The sequence below is a fragment of the Phocoena sinus genome, chromosome 19 (genome assembly GCF_008692025.1).
Source record: "Phocoena sinus isolate mPhoSin1 chromosome 19, mPhoSin1.pri, whole genome shotgun sequence".
Classification (NCBI taxonomy): domain Eukaryota; kingdom Metazoa; phylum Chordata; class Mammalia; order Artiodactyla; family Phocoenidae; genus Phocoena; species Phocoena sinus.
The window spans coordinates 17,788,239-17,808,069 of NC_045781.1; the positions used below are offsets into that span (position 1 = coordinate 17,788,239).

At 43.6% G+C, this 19,831-nt stretch overlaps 2 protein-coding genes across 8 annotated transcripts in view; one reads left to right on the forward strand and one right to left on the reverse strand.

The window, feature by feature from the left end:
* SLC7A9 (solute carrier family 7 member 9) overlaps nucleotides 1-17,089 on the forward strand; it is a 39,179-nt gene extending 22,090 nt beyond the window's left edge. For 3 of the 7 annotated variants that reach the window (XM_032614358.1, XM_032614356.1, XM_032614357.1), the window contains 3 exons: nucleotides 242-391; nucleotides 8,896-9,070; nucleotides 11,146-11,520. In XM_032614358.1, the coding sequence (XP_032470249.1) occupies nucleotides 242-391; nucleotides 8,896-9,070; nucleotides 11,146-11,210 (390 nt within the window). In that variant the 3' untranslated portion in view covers nucleotides 11,211-11,520. Of the gene's footprint in view, nucleotides 1-241; nucleotides 392-8,895; nucleotides 9,071-11,145; nucleotides 11,521-15,054; nucleotides 15,113-16,304 lie in introns of those variants that run through there. The other 4 variants (XR_004347073.1, XR_004347072.1, XM_032614355.1 and 1 more) reach the window with 4 other exon arrangements.
* Nucleotides 11,919-19,831, reverse strand: part of TDRD12 (tudor domain containing 12) — a 75,059-nt gene continuing 67,146 nt past the window's right edge. Inside the window, exons 26-31 of the mRNA XM_032614352.1 lie at nucleotides 16,226-16,335; nucleotides 15,094-15,154; nucleotides 14,892-15,005; nucleotides 14,654-14,807; nucleotides 14,498-14,569; nucleotides 11,919-14,049 (exon numbers count right to left, since the gene is read on the reverse strand). Of these exons, the coding sequence (XP_032470243.1) occupies nucleotides 13,957-14,049; nucleotides 14,498-14,569; nucleotides 14,654-14,807; nucleotides 14,892-15,005; nucleotides 15,094-15,154; nucleotides 16,226-16,335 (604 nt within the window). The 3' untranslated portion in view covers nucleotides 11,919-13,956. The remainder of the gene's footprint in view (nucleotides 14,050-14,497; nucleotides 14,570-14,653; nucleotides 14,808-14,891; nucleotides 15,006-15,093; nucleotides 15,155-16,225; nucleotides 16,336-19,831) is intronic.

The following is a 19,831-nucleotide window of genomic DNA, read 5'->3' on the forward strand; positions in this document are numbered from 1 at the left end:
TATACATACACATTTTGTTTCTCCCCTGCTTAAAAGAGCTACAAATTTTCCAAGTCCTTTCCATCACACCTCGAAGAGCTGTCATAGCACCAGTCTGGTTTAACCCCAAATATAATGGGATACATAGGAGTTTTCTTTCACATTAAAGTGTTTATCCACAGAAAAAAACGGCTTCTTCCAAGTGATAAGGTTAATGTTTTCATGTACTAATGACCTAAGAACTCCTTCTTCTTTCTTCTAGGGTATCATAGCGATCATTTATATCATCCCTGGTGACATCAACTCGTTAGTCAATTACTTCAGTTTTGCTGCGTGGCTGTTTTATGGCTTGACGATCTTTGGACTAGTTGTGATGAGGTTTACGAGGAAAGAACTGAAAAGGCCTATCAAGGTAGGTTTAGTTCCCCAAATGTCACAAGTGGCTTTGATTTCCTGAAATGAACTAGATAGAGGTAACTATTTTAACTTCTAGGAGCATGCTTTCTATTTTGAACCTGACTCTTCTCTTGAACATCATACTTTAGAGTGGAGTTTGCTCTTCAGTTCATTTCATATTATAGATGATGATCCAGTCAGCCATCTCATAATTTATTAACGTTATCAACAGTACCTGTGACCTGTCTCTCTAACCAAAGTGAGATGTCCAGTTCTGATAGTTCCAGGACCCCTCAGGAATACACTTTCTGTCGACCGATGGGGACTTGTGATTCTGGCCCAGACCCATTCCTATGCATGCAACCACTAACGGTCCGTGTCCGCAGTCTGTTTTGGGCTCCTCCCCACCTCCCTCCATGGCTGGTGTGGGTCCATATACCAATGAGGAAGAAGGATGTATTTTATTTTGATTATGTTACAGGATTTTTTGGTTTGTTTTTCTTCAAAACCTGTGCTGTTTATTCTTATGATAACAAGTGAAGATGTAAGACAAAGGTAGGCAAGAAGAGGGCTTCAGTAACTAGAGCAAGAATAAAGATAATGTCTTTAGCTTCGGAACGCTGTTTCACAAATCTGGTTAAAAGTCTTTCTGGTACAGTAGCTTGACTATCACCAAGTTGCTGGAGTCAGAGAAGGCGTGGGGCAGCCTGCTGGAATCAGGCAGCTCCACCGCAATCAGGCCATCAGGCAGGCAAAGTCATTATGGTAGCACAGATTTTTAATCTGCGCAAAATCTCTCAGAAATAAAAAGGATTTGAGAGAAAATAATGAAGTAAGGAGACAGGAAGAAAAAAAAGAGATTAACATATGTATAACTGGAGTCCTTGAAGAAGAAAATGAAAGTAACAGAATTCTTTTTTAATTTTTAAATTTAATTTTATTTATCTTTTTATACAGCAGGTTCTTATTAGTCATCAATTTTATACACATCAGTGTATACATGTCAATCCCAATCGCCCAATTCATCACACCACCACCACCACCTCCCCACCACTTCCCCCCACCTTGGTGTCCATGCATTTGTTCTCTACATCTGTGTCTCAATTTCTGCCCTGCAAACTGGTTCATCTGTACCATTTTTCTAGGTTCCACATATATGCGTTAATATACGATATCGGTTTTTCTCTTTCTGACTTACTTCACTCTGTATGACAGTCCCTAGATCCATCCACGTCTCAACAAATGACCCAATTTCGTTCCTTTCTATGGCTGAGTAATATTCCATTGTACATATGAGCCACATCTTCTTTATCCATTTGTCTGTTGATGGGCATTTAGGTTGCTTCCATCACCTGGCTACTGTAAATAATGCTGCAATGAACATTGGGGTGCATGTGTCTTTTGGAATTGTGGTTTTCTCTGGGTATATGCCCAGTAGTGGGATTGCTGGATCATATGGTAATTCTATTTTTAGTTTTTTAAGGAACCTCCATACTGTTCTCCATAGTGGCTGTATCAGTTTACATTCCCACCAACAGCTTAAAAGCTATGATTCAAGAAACATTTCCTGAAGTGGGAGGGGAGACCACAAAGGAGGGGGGACTTGAACCAACACACTGAAAGGCATACAGTGGAACTGGGAAATCCGAACTAGACTGGGCAACAAAGAAATACATTCTGATAAAACTATGGAGTTTCTTTTAAAAAAAAAAATGCTTTGGGTATATCCACTTCCCCTTTCCTGTCCTCCTTCACCCCAATTTGCTTATAAAGGAAAGGAAATAATACAGGCATCAGACTTCTCATCAGCTACACTTCATGCTGTTAAGACTGTGGGCAACTTATTTAAGATATTCAAGGGAAAAAAATGTAAGTCAAGTATTTTATATCCAGTCAAATTGACCCTGAAGAATAAAGTTACCAACGAAATAACTCAAAGCATATATTGTTACATGAGACCCAAGGAATCGCTAGAGAATGAGCTTTAGAAACCAAAAAGCCATTGGCATAAGGTGAATATATTTAATTAAAGAACTAAGACTAAATGATGGGAGATAAAGATAGCAAAACAGTATATAAATATTAAGCACTGACAACATAATACAACAAAAATGGGAGAGAAAGCATATGAAAGTATGCCAGTTAAGGAAAGTATCTCAGGGAAACTGCCTTTGGATACGATTTAAAATTAGATGCTGGGGGGAAAAAGAAGAAATCCTAGCTTATTTCATTACTGCTTATTATAGATAATATCTAAAAAAGAGGAGACAAAGGTATTAATACCTACTATTTATAATGGTAACTCTCAGAACAAAAACAGTGTTTATAGACAGATATATCCAACACACATACCCACACACAAACACATCCACAAAACCATATCATAAAAGAACCTATGTATAATGACTCAAATAGGGAAACAAATGAGAATATCTTCCTGGTTGACATTTTCCTGGTAGAATGCTTATTAGGGTTTTTTGTTGTTACTGTTTTTTGCTTATTGATTTTTAACATCCCCAAACTTTATAGAATCTATGAATCTCTTAATATTCTTATTTCTGGTTGATAGTTATATGGAAAAAAAAGAATATTTAAATTCCCCAAATGCAATACAATATTTTTAATACGTGTGTGAGGAAAGTTTCAAATGGCATTCCAAATCCAACACAAGTCACAGTCGTATGGAGGCATATTGGAAAGTGTGAGGCATGTGTGTCTCAGATGTTGGGAAACATGTTATTGCATTAAAGGTAACCACTTACTAACAATCATACTAATTGGTCACCAGGAGGTCATTTTTAAAGCAGTTTACTTCCAGGTATAACACATGTTGGATATATATATGCATTTACTGTTTTTTGTTATATCTGAAAACACTGGTTAGAAGTCTGGGGTTTCACGTGATACATGGTAATTTTCCCACTTAAAGGAAGTAGGCCCCGGGAAGAGTTTTCCCACAGAATGTCACTCTTTAAGGGCAGAAAACTGACAGTAAGTCGAAGGTACTTTATATAGAAATATGAAGCAATATGGAGACCAAACTTATCAGTTGTATGAATAAACCAGCTTATTCAGTTTAAATGGGTTTAAATCAGCCATTAAAAGAAAAAATTTTCAGGCAGGTTTACAGAGCTGTGAAAAATGCAAAGTAGGGGCTTCCCTGGTGGCGCAGTGGTTGAGAGTCCGCCTGCCGATGCAGGGGACACGGGTTCGTGCCCCGGTCTGGGAGGATCCCACATGCCGCGGAGCGGCTGGGCCCGTGAGCCATGGCCGCTGAGCCTGCGCGTCCGGAGCCTGTCCTCCGCAACGGGAGAGGCCACAACAGTGAGAGGCCCGCGTAACGCATAAAAAAAAAAAAAAAAAAAAAAAAAAAAAAAAAAATGCAAAGTAAAAGGACAGGCAAAGAAAAATCAAGCAAATGAAAATACGTAGAAAACAGGGGTTGTGATCTTATCAGACAAGCACTCAGGCCCAAAACACAAGACAAAGACCATTTAGTAATGCAAAAGGCTAAAATTCACAATAAAGAGATAACAGTTATGAAAACCCATTCACCACACCACACAGTAATTACTTTTACGAAACTATAGGAAATACAAGGAGAAACAGACACACACACTAATAGGAGACTTTAAAACATCTCTCTGAGAACAAGACAGATCCAGGCACATCACTAGTAAAAGTGACTGCAGATCTATAAAAACATAACAAGGTATATCTTAGAGATTCATTTCAAATTCTGAATCCCCCAAATAGCAAACATAGTGCATATGGGACAGGTCTGACCACTGACAATCTTTAATACCACAAAGAAAGACCCTGATTAAAAAAAATCAGAAATGGGGCTTCCCTGGTGGCACAGTGGTTGGGAATCTGCCTGCCAATGCAGGGGCCACGGGTTCAAGCCCCGGTCCGGGAAGGTCCCACATGCTGCAGAGCAACTAAGCCCACGCACCCCAACTACTGAGCCTGCGCTCTAGAGCCCATAAGCCACAATAGTGAGCCCACGTGCCACAACTACTAAGGCCCACGCGCCTAGAGCCCGTGCTCTGCAACAAGAGAAACCACCGCAGTAAGAAGCCCGTGCACCGTAACAAAGAGCAGCCCCCGCTCGCCGCAACCAGAGAAAGCCCACGCGCACCCACGAAGACCCAACGCAGCCTAAAACAATAAATAATAAAAAATAAGTACATTTATTTTTTTAAAAATCAGAAATGATACAGATCACATTCTCTGACTATAATGCAATAAAACAGGAAATTAATTTTAAAAATTAAACATTTTGGTCCAAAAGGAAATAGGAAATGAAAGTACATAAATTCCTAAAAGTAACAATAATGAAAACAAGACATATAATCTATGATCGGCACTTTAAGGAAGTTCCACTACATTACTTACATCAACAAAAACGAAAACAAATTAAATAGGCAACTCAAAGGGCACGAGAAAGAACAACAGAGAAAACCAAAAGGATATAGAAGGAATTAATAAAGAAAGCACTTAACTGGATTATCTGATTTTTAGAATTTCACCATGAATTCAGATTCTGCTGGGGTTAGTTTTAATAAACGATATTTTCCTAGAAAACTGTCCATTTCATCTGGGTGTTTGAATTTATTTGTATAGAGTTGTACAAAATAGTTTATGATTTTTAAAAAAACTTCCTGTTTTCTGGAGATTATTTCTCCATTTTTATTTCTTATTTTTGTGTTTATGCTTTCTCTCTCTCTTTTTTTTAAGGTAAGCTACAGGATGTTTTATTGATTTTTCAAATTATTTTTATGGACTGGTTATAACACTGATACCAAACCTTGCAAAGATAGCACAAAAAAGGGGAGAAGAGAAAATCACAGACCAATCTCACTTTTGAATATTGATATAAAAATCTTAAAATATTTTAACAAATAGAATCCAGTTATATTAAAAACATATCATGACTAAGTCAAGTCTGTGCACGGGTGGCTAAAGATTAGAATGAACTGGATTTAATTCATGGGGATATAATTCATCATATTAATATACCTATGGTAAAACCCCCTATAATCACGTCCCACAGTTGCCAAAAACCACCAGGTAAAATTCAACATACATTAGTGATAAAAGCACAAATAGGAATTTATAACCTTTTCCTTGGCATGATCGCACACACAAACACGCCCTATGGCAAAAAAGCAATTTTAATTGATAAGGTAACACTAGAAAGATCTCTGCCAAGATGAAGACAAAAATGCCTTCCCTGGGGCTTCCCTGGTGGCGCGCTGGTTGAGAGTCTGCCTGCCGATGCAGGGGACGCGGGTTCGTGCCCCGGTCCGGGAGGATCCCACATGTGGAGCGGCTGGGCCGCTAAGCCTGCGCGTCTGGAGCCTGTGCTCCGCAACGGGAGAGGCCACAACAAGTGAGAGGCCCGCATAACGCAAAAAAAAAAAAAAAAAAAAAAGCCTTCCCTGGCGGCTTCCCTGTGTGGCGCAGTGGTTGAGAGTCCGCCTGCCGATGCAGGGGATGCGGGTTCGTGCCCCGGTCTGGGAGGATACCACGTGCCGCGGAGCGGCTGGGCCCGTGAGCCATGGCCGCTGAGCCTGCGCGTCCGGAGCCTGTGCTCCGCAACGGGAGAGGCCACAGCAGTGAGAGGCCCGCGACCCGCGGAAACAAACAAACAAAAAAAGCCTTCCTTCTATTTCTGCTGTCAGCTAACACTGTTCTGAAGATATCAGCAAGGCAATTAAACAAGAGAAAGCAACGTGGAGCATAAGAATTAGAAAAGACTTTCAAAAGTCTAACTTTCTCCTTTCAAAGAAAACAAAACTGTACATCTGGAAAACCCAAAAGGATCAAAGAAAACACTATAAGAAAATATAGTGAAGTAATATGACATAAAACTAACACACTACAATCAATAGCCTTCATTTATAAAAACGATATCCAATTAAAAGATAATGAAAGAGAACAACTCATCCCCAAACGAAAAAACACCTAGCCATAAACTTAACAAGAGGTTAGACATCACAGTAGAAAAGTAAAATTCTCCTGAAAGACAGAAAAGGTAACTTGAACAAAAGGAAATCCATCATGTTCTTGGATAGGGAAACTCAACATCATTAATTTAGATGTTTAATGAGATCGCAATAAAAAACACCATCTAATTTTTTTTTCCTGGAGTTCGACAAGTTGATTATAAAGTTCATATTGAAGAACAAACTAGACAAAATAGCCAGGGAAAATCTAAAAATAAGAAAAATATTAAAATATAGGTTCGAAAATTGAGACACAGATGTTGAGAACAAACCAAGGGGGGAAAGTGGCGGGGAGGGGGTGGAGGGTGGTGGCTGGTGGTGGTGGGATGAACTGGGAGATTGGGATTGACACGTATACACTAATATGTATCAAATGGATAACTAATAAGAACCTGCTGTATAAAAGATTCAGAAATTCAAAAAAATATATAGATTCTAAAATTTAGATATCATGGTGCTGATACATGAAGAAAATATAAATTGCTCTGTAATTCAAGAATGAAGAAAACCTCTCCCATGACGCAAAATTAAGGAGTAATTTTTTAAAAAGGGGCAACTATAACCACCCCAAAATAAAAATGAATGCATTCAAAAAGAGAGAAGTTTAAAACACATATACATAAAATATCGGGGAAAACATTTGCAATAATATCACAAAAAAAGGAGAAATATCCCTAATTTAAAGTTACTAAAATTGAGATGGGAGTTACTAACAATTGAAATGGACAAAGGTATAAATGGACACAAGAAAATAAAACGACAGTTCAATGAAAAAATGCAACGACACTTAAACATGAACCAAATGAACCCCAGCAAACTCAATTTTGTTTCTTATAAGATAAGGCACACCAAAATTCTAACGAGATACCATTCCTGGCCTATCAGATGGGCAGAAATCCCAAAGTTTGGCCACACTCCACTGGAGAGGCTATGGGGAAACAGCCTTCTCAAACACCGCTAGTGGAATACAAATGGTATGGCCACTACAGAGGGAAACCTGGCAATATCCAGCAATATTACATATGCATTTACCTTTAGACCCAGCCATCCTGTTTTGAGGTAATCCATCCCTAAGTGAAGTCGACAAAAATATGAAATATACATAAGCTTACTTGTTGCATTAATTGGTAATAGAAAAAGGTTCAACACAACCCAAATGTCAATTAATGGGAGACTGGTTGAATTAAGTTTTGGTACATCTGCAAAGTAGAGTGGTATGCAGCAGTAAAAAAATGGATGAGTAATTTGACACAGTACTATGACTCTCTGGAATATATTAATGGAAAAAAGCAAGGCGCAAAACTGTGTTTTATGCAATTGCTCCCTTTTATGTAAGAGGAGTGCAAGATGAACATGTGTATGTACATCTGTGCATATACGTGTGTTTATTCTGAAAGAGAAATAATGGAAGAATAAAGCAAAATCAAGAAAAAATTTATATGAAAAAAATCAAATAAAAAAGGGAAAAAGCAAAAACCTAAAAATCTAGAAACAAATGGAGATAAAGAAACCTTACTCTGTAACAAGTAGATGACATAACCACACAGAGAACATAATCACTAGAACTGAGTGCAGGACTTTGAATGCATCTCCTTTGTGGCTTATACTGTGCAGTTAAAAAGAGCTGCAAAAAAATCTTAAACTTGGTTCAGTTATTTTGAAGTTTATTATGGGCACGTTGTAGGATAAATAAAATAAGTAATTATGTGAAAGCCACTGAGAAGATTTTCAGAAGCATAAGGAAAGAAGGCACAAGTCTACAGAAAGTAAGGAAGAAAGTGCAATCTTACATTTGAACGGAAACTATCAGTAGAAATTTATGAATTTTTTTCCCTTCTTGAAAAAAAATTTTTTTCTCTGTCCTTATAAAAGAACACTGAGTACTCCCAACCACCCAGATTACGATTTCTAAATGCCATTTCCTACCAAACGCCCTGGAGAAATGGGTGAATCCAGATCTGCTGGGACTGGATTCCTCCTCTCCAGCCCCTGAATCCACTGAATGACTTTAGGGATTCGAAAGTGTGACAGTCAGACCTTAAGTGCCTCACGATGTGTTACAAGAGGAAGTGCACTGCTCCAGCTACAGAGTATTCTTGCCTCCACAGCTAACTACTGGTTTACAGGAAACAAGAGGGACAGAGGAGCAAGTTATCAGGCAAAGCTAGAATGAAGATACTGTATAGGATAAACCATCCAATTCCTACGAATTAATGACAAGATAAAGAGAGGAGCGAACAAACGTGTTAAAAACAAAGTCGTCATCAGTTAGAGATGTATAACGCGTATTTTACAGGTAAAATGACACGATGGCATTTTCTTTACAGTCTAGGGAAAAGAAAAAGATGAACTAAGGTTGGCAATTTTACTTACAAATGATTGAAACTGGAGGAGGGGTACATGGAGTTCATTATATTCTTCTGTCAAGTGTTTGGTTTTGAATGAAAATTTTCAAAAAGGAAATGAATGCACATGGCCAAATCATGACACCACTCTGTTTTGCCTACAGGTGCCCATTTTCATCCCCATCTTGGTGACTCTCTTATCCGTGTTTTTGGTTTTGGCCCCAATCATCAGCCAACCTGCATGGGAGTATCTCTACTGTGTGTTATTTATGCTGAGCGGCCTTATATTTTATTTCCTTTTTGTCTACTATAAGTTTGGATGGGCTCAGAAGATCTCAAGTAAGTATCAACTGAGGGACTGCTTTGCTGTTAGTAAAGTGAGGCAGGCCCGACATCCTGTAGCCTCATCTGTCCCGATTCTACCAGGACCTTCTTATCACAGGGTCTTGCTCAGCTAACAAATTTCATCTCCTCTTTGGGAGAAGGCATGACCTGTTCTCCTCAGTGTGACACCTCTGGGGTCCACCTGTGGCCTCTTCCTTTGTTCCCATCAATTCCTGTAGCAAGCAGGAAAAGGAAGCACCGTTCTTTTTTTCTTTTTTTCAAATGTAACATACACATAACATAAATCTTGACCATTTTTAAGTGTACGGGTCAGCAGTGACAATACATATTCACACCGTTGTGCATCCCATACCCGAAGCACTGCCTCCTTGTGCCTGATACCCGGACATCATCTGGGAGTGTCAGCAGCACCCCAGAGACACCCAAAATGCGAGAGCTGGGACGGGAGCCTGAGCCTTCCAACACCAAGGCCACGGCTCTTGCTTTTCACTTAGCAGTACTGATTCCTTGTGTATTTTAGGCAAGTTGTTTAAAAGTTTAGCTATTTTAGCCATTTTCATTTTGAAAAAGAAAGCAGTGATGGCAGAGTACATCAGAGGACCCTGAAGTACACCCAAGGGTGTGTTATATTCTACATGGCACAGCCAGCTGCAAGGAACGCCATTCACAAAAGCCTGCCAGGCTCCCGAGCCCCTCACCAGACCAAGAGTGATCCACAGCCTTGCCTGGTCTCCCTCACCCTAAACGTGAGTTCCCCAGAGGCAGGGATTGGGCTGTGTACAATTTAATCCTGGATCTATACAGCAGCCACGTAGTATTTGAGTAAATGTGATGAAAAATCTGCCTTCAGCTCGTTCTCGCCAGGGAAGTACAGTCATTCCTCAGGCACCCCTATGTGGTTTTTTATTTAGATGCATACAACTTAGGGAGACATACAAGGTAGCAAAGAGCAAAACCCAACTGCAAGTGGGGGAAGCTGGCCCTGAGACTCCATTTAGACTGAGCCGCCAGTGACGGGGATGCCTGCCTCCACTCCCTCTGCCTCTGTGTCCCCACCTGTGAAACTGGTACCACCTCTCACCTGACAGCAGTGTTATAAGAGACAGAGAATCTGTTTCACGTTCGTTACCAAAGGGACAGCAAAACCAAAATATGGTTTTATTATTTCCCAAAGACTTTTCCCCTTTCTTGAAATAGCTCCCCCTACCCCTAACCTCTTTATGCTGATCTAAGCCCGAAGCTGAGAGGGGCTGCAGGGACACTACTATAGAAACGAAAGAAAAGGTATATTATACTACCTGAAAAACAGCCACTTTTTCCCATGCCTCTGAAAATGGACCTGCATTTGATCATACTGACAGAGAATCTACCTAGGATGACTTACAACCTAAAGGCCTGAAATATGTCTTATTTCTCAGCTTTAGAATATTTAGCCGAGCTGTTCCATACAGAAACCAATAAGAAGTTAAAATTAAGGAGGTAAAAAGAATTAACAACCGGTATTTTAAACAAGATACAGACTTAGTGACTTCAGACCAAACATTCGATCCTTGGTCAGTGGTAGTTAAATATACACATATAACTGAGTCATTCATATTTTTCCTGTAAATGTTTTGGTGGCAGTAAAATATTTAGTAGGTTCCTAATGCTTTAATGGGAAATAACTTATCTCCAAAGAACCACCGTAGCTCCCAGGATGGGTCTGCCCACTTCTACCCACCTGTGTCCCCTGAGCACAGGCTCTGATGTGAGACATCACCAAGAAGTAGTAATAATATCACTGCTCATTGATAAGCAAGGCGAAGCTAATTTTAATTTTTATTTTTTGCGGTACGCGGGCCTCTCACTGCTGTGGCCTCTCCCGCTGCGGAGCACAGGCTCCGGACGCGCAGGCTCAGCGGCCATGGCTCACGGGCCCAGCCGCTCCGCGGCATGTGGGATCTTCCCGGACCGGGGCAAGAACCCGTGTCCCCTGCATCAGCAGGCAGACTCTCAACCACTGCGCCACCAGGGAAGCCCGCGAAGCTAATTTTAAATTACGGTTTTCTGACTGCACTTTTTCCCTCCAGAGCCTCTCACCATGCACCTTCAGATGCTGATGGAAGTCGTCCCCGCAGAGGAAGCTCCAGAGTAACAAAGCTTAGCCTCCTGTGGCCAAGTCTAAGCTGTGAAGAATTTATTTTTGTAAGCAATATTTGTGGTTGTTTCTTCCTGATGTTTTTCTTAAGAAAAAAATGTATTCACACGTGTATAATACTGTTATTTTTAGCTATCCTTAGCTCTCTGGGTGGGTGTTTGCTGAAGTTAGCAGGTGAGGATGTAACCCAGCAGAAGGCTGGTGGCCAGGGAAGGGCTGAGTCAGAACGGCCCCCACCACACGGTGACTCTTCAACAAGGGGCACATCACACCTACTTCAATAAAGGGAATTCTTTAAACTCAGTGATCAGAAAGGTGCATATGTGTGTGTATATATATATATATACATATATATATATATAAATATAAAATTGGTGGAACTTTTGCTTTGATTGAAATAGATTTTTAAAATACTAAAGTACAAATGCTTTACTACCTACCCATATCTCACCTAGGATGTATGTAGCAGGTCTGTCCCAGGCTGGACGTCAAGGCCCCCAGTGCAAAGCTGGCCGTCCAGAACCATTTGCAGCCTGTGTCCACAAGGGGCTCAAGGGGCTCAGCATCACGGGTTCCCTGACAGCCTTCACTGGCATTTCGGTCAAACCAGAAAGTGTGGTGTATAAAATTCTATTTTGCATTTGGCACTCATGGATTTTCCTGACAAAATACGGTCTAAAAAAATGGGAAAAAGTAACATTTCTGTGAAAACACTGAACTTTTATTGATATACTGCAGAAGACACTCACACCAAAATGTACTAAGTATGTGAGCAATTTTAGAAGCACAGAGACGAAAGTACTTTTACCAGGCATTTCAGAAATTTCCCCCCAAACGTGAGATCAGTACATATTAATAGTAGAGAACAAAAAAAGCCATTAGTAACTGTTTACATTTCACAAGCCGGTGTCCTATGTCTTACAAAATGTTATTCAGAACTTCAAATAACAGTAAATGTCTCAAAAAAGAAACTGAAATTTAAACATGGACCCTCCTCTGGCCAATACCTTCATTTAGCTGGTAGTGAACCACACGAGAGCATCAGTATTCTATCTTCTCTGAGAGCAGGACGCCACCATTTGCATGTGGGCAACACACGTTTGTGCAGCTCTACTGCCTGCTATTATTGTGGGCTGTTTTACGAAAGAGACAATACAACCGAGCACACACTGCAGGTGGCTAACAATCGCAAGGAAAGCCAGTGCAGCTCAGGAGGCCTGGCTGCCGACCCAGAGCCCTTCCCGGGGGCAGCAAAGTACACTGGATGAGGACATTAAAAGAGTTTTGCAGAATCAGGACCTTTGCCAGCAAAGACACCAGCACTTCACACTTCCCAAAAAGCCTGCCCCATTTAGCCAAGAAAAAGGAAAATCACTCCCCGTACACTTCATGTGCCAATCGGACACCTGCCAGTTAACCCACGGGAGTCACGGCAGCAGCAAGGATGCGCTCCTGGCAGCTGTCCAGGCTGGATGCCGCGTCCTCCCACCAGAGGGCAGCGGCCTGACCCCGCCCAGCAGCGCTTCGGGCCCCCGAGGCCAGGTGAGGCCCCACGAGGAGCTGAACGTCTTATTCTACAGATGAGGAAACTGACAGCCAGACGGTGATCCACGCCTGCTCACAGGACACGACAGCTTGACAACAGAGAGTTTACCTCTCGTTTAATACCTGGGACATACACAAACTTGGGCACCTGTGCTTTCTGATGTGTAAAAAGAAGAAAGATCTTGCGGGCAGTTCCAACAACCTACCGATGCTCTTTTCCACTTCTAGGCAAAGCCGCCAGACCCACACTAAAGCAGTGCACAGGGTGTAAATTTCCCAATAGCTCGCCTGTCTTAACTTTTCCCAGTTACCATGAAAAGTCAGGCTCTGGGCATTCCCACACTTAAGCGGGAATGACACTACACATTTCTTGATAACCTCGTGACCTTATTAAGGCACCGCAGCCTCATCCCAGGATGGAGTCATGAATGTTTTCAGGGCTCACCACATCCAGGTATTCTGAGGGTTACCTCCAGGCACCCCACATGACCTTTTCCGTTTCCACTGGAGAGAAACCTGTGTCCTATTTGTCCAGGACTCTGCAGGTTCCAAGGGCTCTTCGGAAGCACTAGCTTTACCTCCAGAAAGCCCCGGGTCAGGCTGCTATTGCTGAGGGAACCCCATTCTCGTCCTTGGACTGTCTCTTCACAAGAAGTAAACTTACCCTGGGTAGCTATCAATATCGAAAGACTACTAGGAGTATTAGTACACAGACAGTTAACCCTGGATCTCGACTAACTCATGGTTGAAAAGGTCTGTTAAGCCGTGCGGGGTATGAATTTTAAGAAACCTCCATTTATATGCCCAAGAGAAGGTTTTAAGAATGTTACCAAACACAGGTCTAAATGAAAAAAAAGAAAAACGAACTCCAGACGGTACAGTTCATTACCCGAACGCCACGGCGGGCATCACTCAACCTGAGTGCTGAGGTGGGCTTCACACCAGAGGCGATGGGCAGGACAGCCCAGCACTCGCTGTGCCTCTGCTTCTACCTCCCTTCCAGAGTCTCATCATCGGCCCATTTTTCAATCAGTTAAGAACTTCTCACCGTTACTAATCCCGGTGCCACAAGGTAGCACTTAGTTATACTTGATCCTTGAAGTGACAAAAGGTCTGAACGTGTCAGCTCTCGGTCATGTAGCAACATCCATTTCCGTTCAGAGTCCTCTGGCCACTCTGCAGGATTTAATGCACATTCTCATTCACTCTCACTCTCGTTTTCATCTGAAGCTTTGTCACTGGTCTCAACCAACTCTACCACTTTGCAGGATGGGTTTTTAGAATTTACCAGCTAAGAGAGATGTTATTAAAAATATGTTACTAATTATAGATTAATTAGCAAATCTCCCCCACCCCTCACCCCCCCCCATTATTTTGGTCATTGCAGAAAAAGTCCCTTGGGTTCTAGCTCTGTATTTTGTGACCTATTTTATATTTTCATTATTTTAACCAAGAAACAAGCAGGTAAAATTTGCCTGCTTATGAATAAACTATTTTCCTAGGAGAAATATTTGTAAAAGTGTTATAAGGAGGTATGTTTATAACCAAGAGTTGATAACTTCCTCAAAGCAGAACATTTACCACCAAGATCGACCACGAGGAGAAAACGGATACCTAAGGGCTTTACATTAAGACCCACTTCCACGAAGGCCACACTGCTGAAGTCAGCTGAGTGACTGCGTCCACCCCCACGGTGCTCAGGACCTACGACTCTCCAAGGGATGGGTGCCCCCCCTTACCCTGGAGAAGTGGCTATCCTCATCCTCGTCACATTCTTCCCAGTGATCAAAGTCAAAAGCCACGTTAGGATTCTGTTCAATATAACAGTTTATGTTAAGTGAGAGAATAAAACATGCTCAGCGTGTTAAGCCCAAGCGCAGCTGATTTCAACTCACCCTCTGTCTAAGTAAGCCACACCAAGACTCCTTTTTCTCTTTCGAAAGAGTGATTACTGGTTCATCATTTTTCACCGTGCATCTGCAATCGTCTTTTACTATGTTGGCCTGCAGCTCCAGATCAGCCAAGTAAAATTTCTCTCCCACCCAGGCACTAGATTTACAAAAGGAAATGAGGTCAGCCTTTGAAAATGTTAGAAATTATTTCTTTTACTTTATAAGCTATCCATAAACCCACCTGAAAACAACTCTATCTCTGAAGTATTTACATTTGTAATCTTTTACATTCCTTATTCTTATCTTCAATATGACCACATCCTCTTTTTGGAACCATTTTATTTGTGGGTGGAAGCTAGAAGAAAGTGAAGAGGATTATACACTCATCTCTGTTTATTCGCTAGGCAAGAAAGGAAAGCAGACCCCAACAATGATGAGCATACCTTTTCAGAGGCCCTGTAGTGTTGTTAATGGAAGCATCTCCAGTGTTTTCAGGTAAAGTTTCTGTACAAAAAGTCAAATTTTCCTATAGGTTATTGATATGTGACTCCATAATATATGTATATATATGTACTTTTTTGCATTTTATGCAACTTTTAGTTGAGGAACTACTCACTAAGACTCTAAGAGTATAAACTTCATAGTAACCAAAGTATCCAATTGCAAAGAATAATTTTAAAAAGTTAAAATGCACATCACTTAGTATAACTAAGAAACAAGTATCAGACTAAGAAAACACACATTTGCCTTGTTAAATATTATGATCAAACAACTGGGAAAGTAAACTCTCTGAAAAGGAACCACATATAATTATCGGCCATATGATACAAATGCTCCAGTGTCTCTGCTATCTTAACCTGCTAGGGCCCCACTAACGACTTCCAGAACAGTGGCCAGTACACACAAGGAACCACTGCTGAACATAACATTTCCTAAAACAATGCAATTTAAATTCTCAATCTGAAACGTGTGAAGCTTCCAAAGACTTGAGCGAAAATGTTTATGAGCAGCTTTGTTAACAGCAGTCCAAAACTGAAAACAATCAATGTCTTGTAACAGGTGAACAGCTACATAAACTGTAGTATATGCATATCATGGAATACAACTCACTTGCAATAATCTAGAGGAATTTCACAGACATAAAGTTGAGTGAAAGGAGACACAAGAGTGTATACCATGTGCTTCCAATTCAGCAACACTGATGGTGACAGAAGTCAGAACAGGGGTTACTGGGCAGGGTTACAGACAGGGAGGGTGCGTAAGCGAGACCACTGGGGTTCTGGAAATGTCCAACAGCTTGATCTGGGCATGGGTAATGGTAATACACATAGGAAAAATTCTGATGAGCTGTACACTTAAGATCTGTGCACTTTTACTGGGTGAGCATTAGACTTCAAATAACAAAAAAGAAAAAAGTTACCCAAAAAATTGGAAGCCGTACTGTCAAAAACAGAAAGTTGGGTAATATCAGTTTCTGTCACCTTCTCTCTAATTCATCTAAAAGTGGAAAGCCTAAACGTTGGTAAATTTCCAAGCATTAACGATTTTAAGTTAACCGTCTTTTACATAACCAACCATGTGTTGGGTTTTCTGAGTTTGTCTGAGAGTCGGCACCTCTCTCTGAGCCCTTGTCCTCTTGCTGTGTGCTCTGCAGACAAGCATCGTCTTCTGTTGAAGAAGGCATCCTGGGTAGAAGAGGCAGAGGTTAACTGTGAGACGAGGAGACAGGCAAAATCTGGCTCCCTACAGGGACTTCCTGGCAAGAAGAGGGAGGCAGGCCAGCAACACACGTCTGTGAAGTACCTCCTACTACGAGTCAGACCCGCACAGAGCTTACGGCTCATTTACAGATGATGGGCAGGTCAGTCAGCTCTGGGCACTACTGCGCCCCTGGCAGCGGGTGCAGAGTAGCTGATGGACACACACATATCATCCGATAAAGGCAGGAACTCACTTACCGAAATAAAATTCTTTTCAAATCACTTAGAGGATAGTATGCACTGCTACCCACTTCAAAGAGGATAACACAAGCCATCTCCTTTCCTCTCCTGCCCTAGTCTCCCCAGAGACACCCTCTTACCAGTCTGGATCTACTGCTAGAAACATTCTTTGCATAAAAAGGCAAATACTACCACCTGTATCTTTCTAGCTGAAAGACACACACGCAAGTTTAAATACATGGGAACCTACTACATTCACTTTCTACCCCTTATTTTATTGTACTTAATAAGTGGAGATTATTCCGTATCAGTATATAGAGGGCTATCTCATTCTTGTAAAACTTTTTAATTGTGCTTTTCTTTTGGTTGGTTGAACAGGTAACCACATGCATGTGGTTCAATATTTAAAAATAAATAGGTCTACACAGTGAAAAATCTACCTCTCACCTCTGTTCCCCAACCACCAATTTCCTTCCTCATGGGTGACAGTGTAATTCATTTTTTGTGCATCCTTTTTGAGATAATTCAAGCGTAAAGGAGCAAACCTATACAAACACATGTGTACACACACAGACACACACACACACCTGTGGTTAGGGAGTGTGCGTGTGTGTCTCCAAGGGGACGACTGAGCGACACCCATGATGCCTGTGGCATGGAGGGCAGTGTCCCACGTTCCAGCCACCCAGGCAGGGACCCCTCCTCAGGCCTTGTTCTCCTCACCGCTGTGCAGCCCCAGAGGCTCTGCTGCCCACCCTCTTCCTCCACCACGGCTCTGATCTCCCCTCGACCCTCATCTCCTGGGGTCCTGTTCCTTCCACCTCTCACACTTACACAAGTTCCGACCCTCCTCAAACCCCAGCAAACCAGAGCCTCCCCAGCCGCTTTCCTGAGCTCTAGGCTTATACCTTCACTAACCTGAAACTCGTGTCCAAACCCACTCAGTATGTCCTCCTCTCCGAGCTGGCTACTCTCAGTCGTGAGGGCTCAGAGTTATACAGTCACACTCCCCTGGGTCTGCCAACCACTAAGCCCTGTGGCTTCCAGATCTTCACGTCCCCAGACTCTGTCCTGCTGTAAGAATGGTGCCATTCTCCTCATTTCTGGTCCAGACAACCATCACAGCTCCCCAACCCATCTCCCCTAATGGAGTCCCTTCTTGGAGGCAGGCTCCCTCCGTAGATTGCGAGGCCTCCGCACGTCCCTCTACCTGCGATTACCACCAAGGTGAGCAGCACTCCTGTGCAGCCACAGAATCACGTGTGCGGAGGGGCTGGGCAGGGTGCTTTGTGCGGAGGGGCTGGGCAGGGTGCGGAGGGGCTGGGCAGGATGCTTTGTGCGGAGGGACTGGGCAGGGTGCTTTGTGCGGAGGGACTGGGCAGGGTGCTTTGTGCGGAGGGGCTGGGCAGGGTGCTTTGTGCGGAGGGACTGGGCAGGGTGCTTTGTGCGGAGGGGCTGGGCAGGGTGCGGAGGGGCTGGGCAGGGTGCTTTGTGCGGAGGGGCTGGGCAGGGTGCGGAGGGGCTGGGCAGGGTGCTTTGTGCGGAGGGGCTGGGCAGGGTGCTTTGTGCGGAGGGGCTGGGCAGGGTGCGGAGGGGCTGGGCAGGGTGCTTTGTGCGGAGGGGCTGGGCAGGGTGCTTTGTGCGGAGGGGCTGGGCAGGGTGCTTTGTGCGGAGGGGCTGGGCAGGGTGCGGAGGGGCTGGGCAGGGTGCTTTGTGCGGAGGGACTGGGCAGGGTGCTTTGTGCGGAGGGACTGGGCAGGGTGCTTTGTGCGGAGGGGCTGGGCAGGGTGCGGAGGGGCTGGGCAGGGTGCAGAGGGACTGGGCAGGGCGCTTTGTGCGGAGGGACTGGGCAGGGTGCTTTGTGCGGAGGGACTGGGCAGGGTGCTTTGTGCGGAGGGGCTGGGCAGGGTGTGGAGGGGCTGGGCAGGGTGCTTTGTGCGGAGGGGCTGGGCAGGGTGCGGAGGGGCTGGGCAGGGTGCTTTGTGCGGAGGGGCTGGGCAGGGTGCTTTGTGCGGAGGGGCTGGGCAGGGTGCGGAGGGGCTGGGCAGGGTGCTTTGTGCGGAGGGGCTGGGCAGGGTGCTTTGTGCGGAGGGGCTGGGCAGGGCGCTCTGTGCGGAGCTGGGGCTCGCCGGTAGCTGTGGTGTCTCCTGTAAGTGCTCAATCTGTCTTGATTAAATCTACTGAACTGTAGTAGTGTCTTCATTTTTAAAAGAATATCTTAAAAGTAAGTATGGAGCAAATTTTGTTTCCCGAAAGTGTGTAGAAAACAAAATCTATCCTAATTCCATAGGCACCCAATTTTATTAAGATAGAAACCTCTACAAACTTAAGACTATTTTAATCTTTGCCATGTTCTTTGAAATTCTCCTACCCTCAGCAGTAATTCAGGAACCCTTCAAGGTCTCCAGTGGTCACAGCATTAAATCCACTGGCCAGTTCTCGGTCCTCGTTTCATTTGGCCTCGCAGCACCTGGCAGCTCATGGCTCCCTGCTCTGTGAAACCCTTCCCTCACCTACTGTCCTGGACGCCCTCCCCGGCCCCCCGGCTCCAGGCTGCTGCTTCCCAGGCTCCTCCCCCATGTCCCCACTGCCGACCACCTCTCAACACTAGAGTCCCAGTGCTCAATCCTTCGGGGCCTTGTCCAGCAGCCTGGCTCTCAATACCAGGATCTGCTGACCAGGCCCCCCCAAGACCACACGCCCACTACAGTTACATTCAGAAACCGCTGCTTCTCACCACCTCCACAAAACCACCCTAGTCTGAGCCGCTGTCATCCTGTCCTGAACTCTGGGCACAGACTTTGTCCCCCGCTCCAGTCTGTTCTCAACACAGTAGCCCAGAATGTTCTGATTAAGCCATTCCTCTGCTCAAAACTCTCTCATGGTTCCACCTCCTCCTCCGAGGAGCCCACCCTTGCAATGGCCACAGAGTCCAACAAGATCTGACCTTCACACCTAGATTCTCCCCTTGTTTGCTGCTCTGGTCACTGCAACTTCCTCTCTGTTCCTGGAACCAAGGAATAACCAAGCCTTCCCTCTGCCCACGTGGGTCTACGCCTCGGTATCTGCCTGGGTCAGGCCTCACCTCTTGGGTCTTTGCTCACCGTCTCAGACCCCAAACTACCCCGTCTTCCCTTCTGTGTTAATCTGCTCCATCTCACATACCACCACATTATCCACTATGTATTTCTGTAACCTGTTCATCACTTGTCTCCACTGAAATGTGAGCTGGCCCTTCATC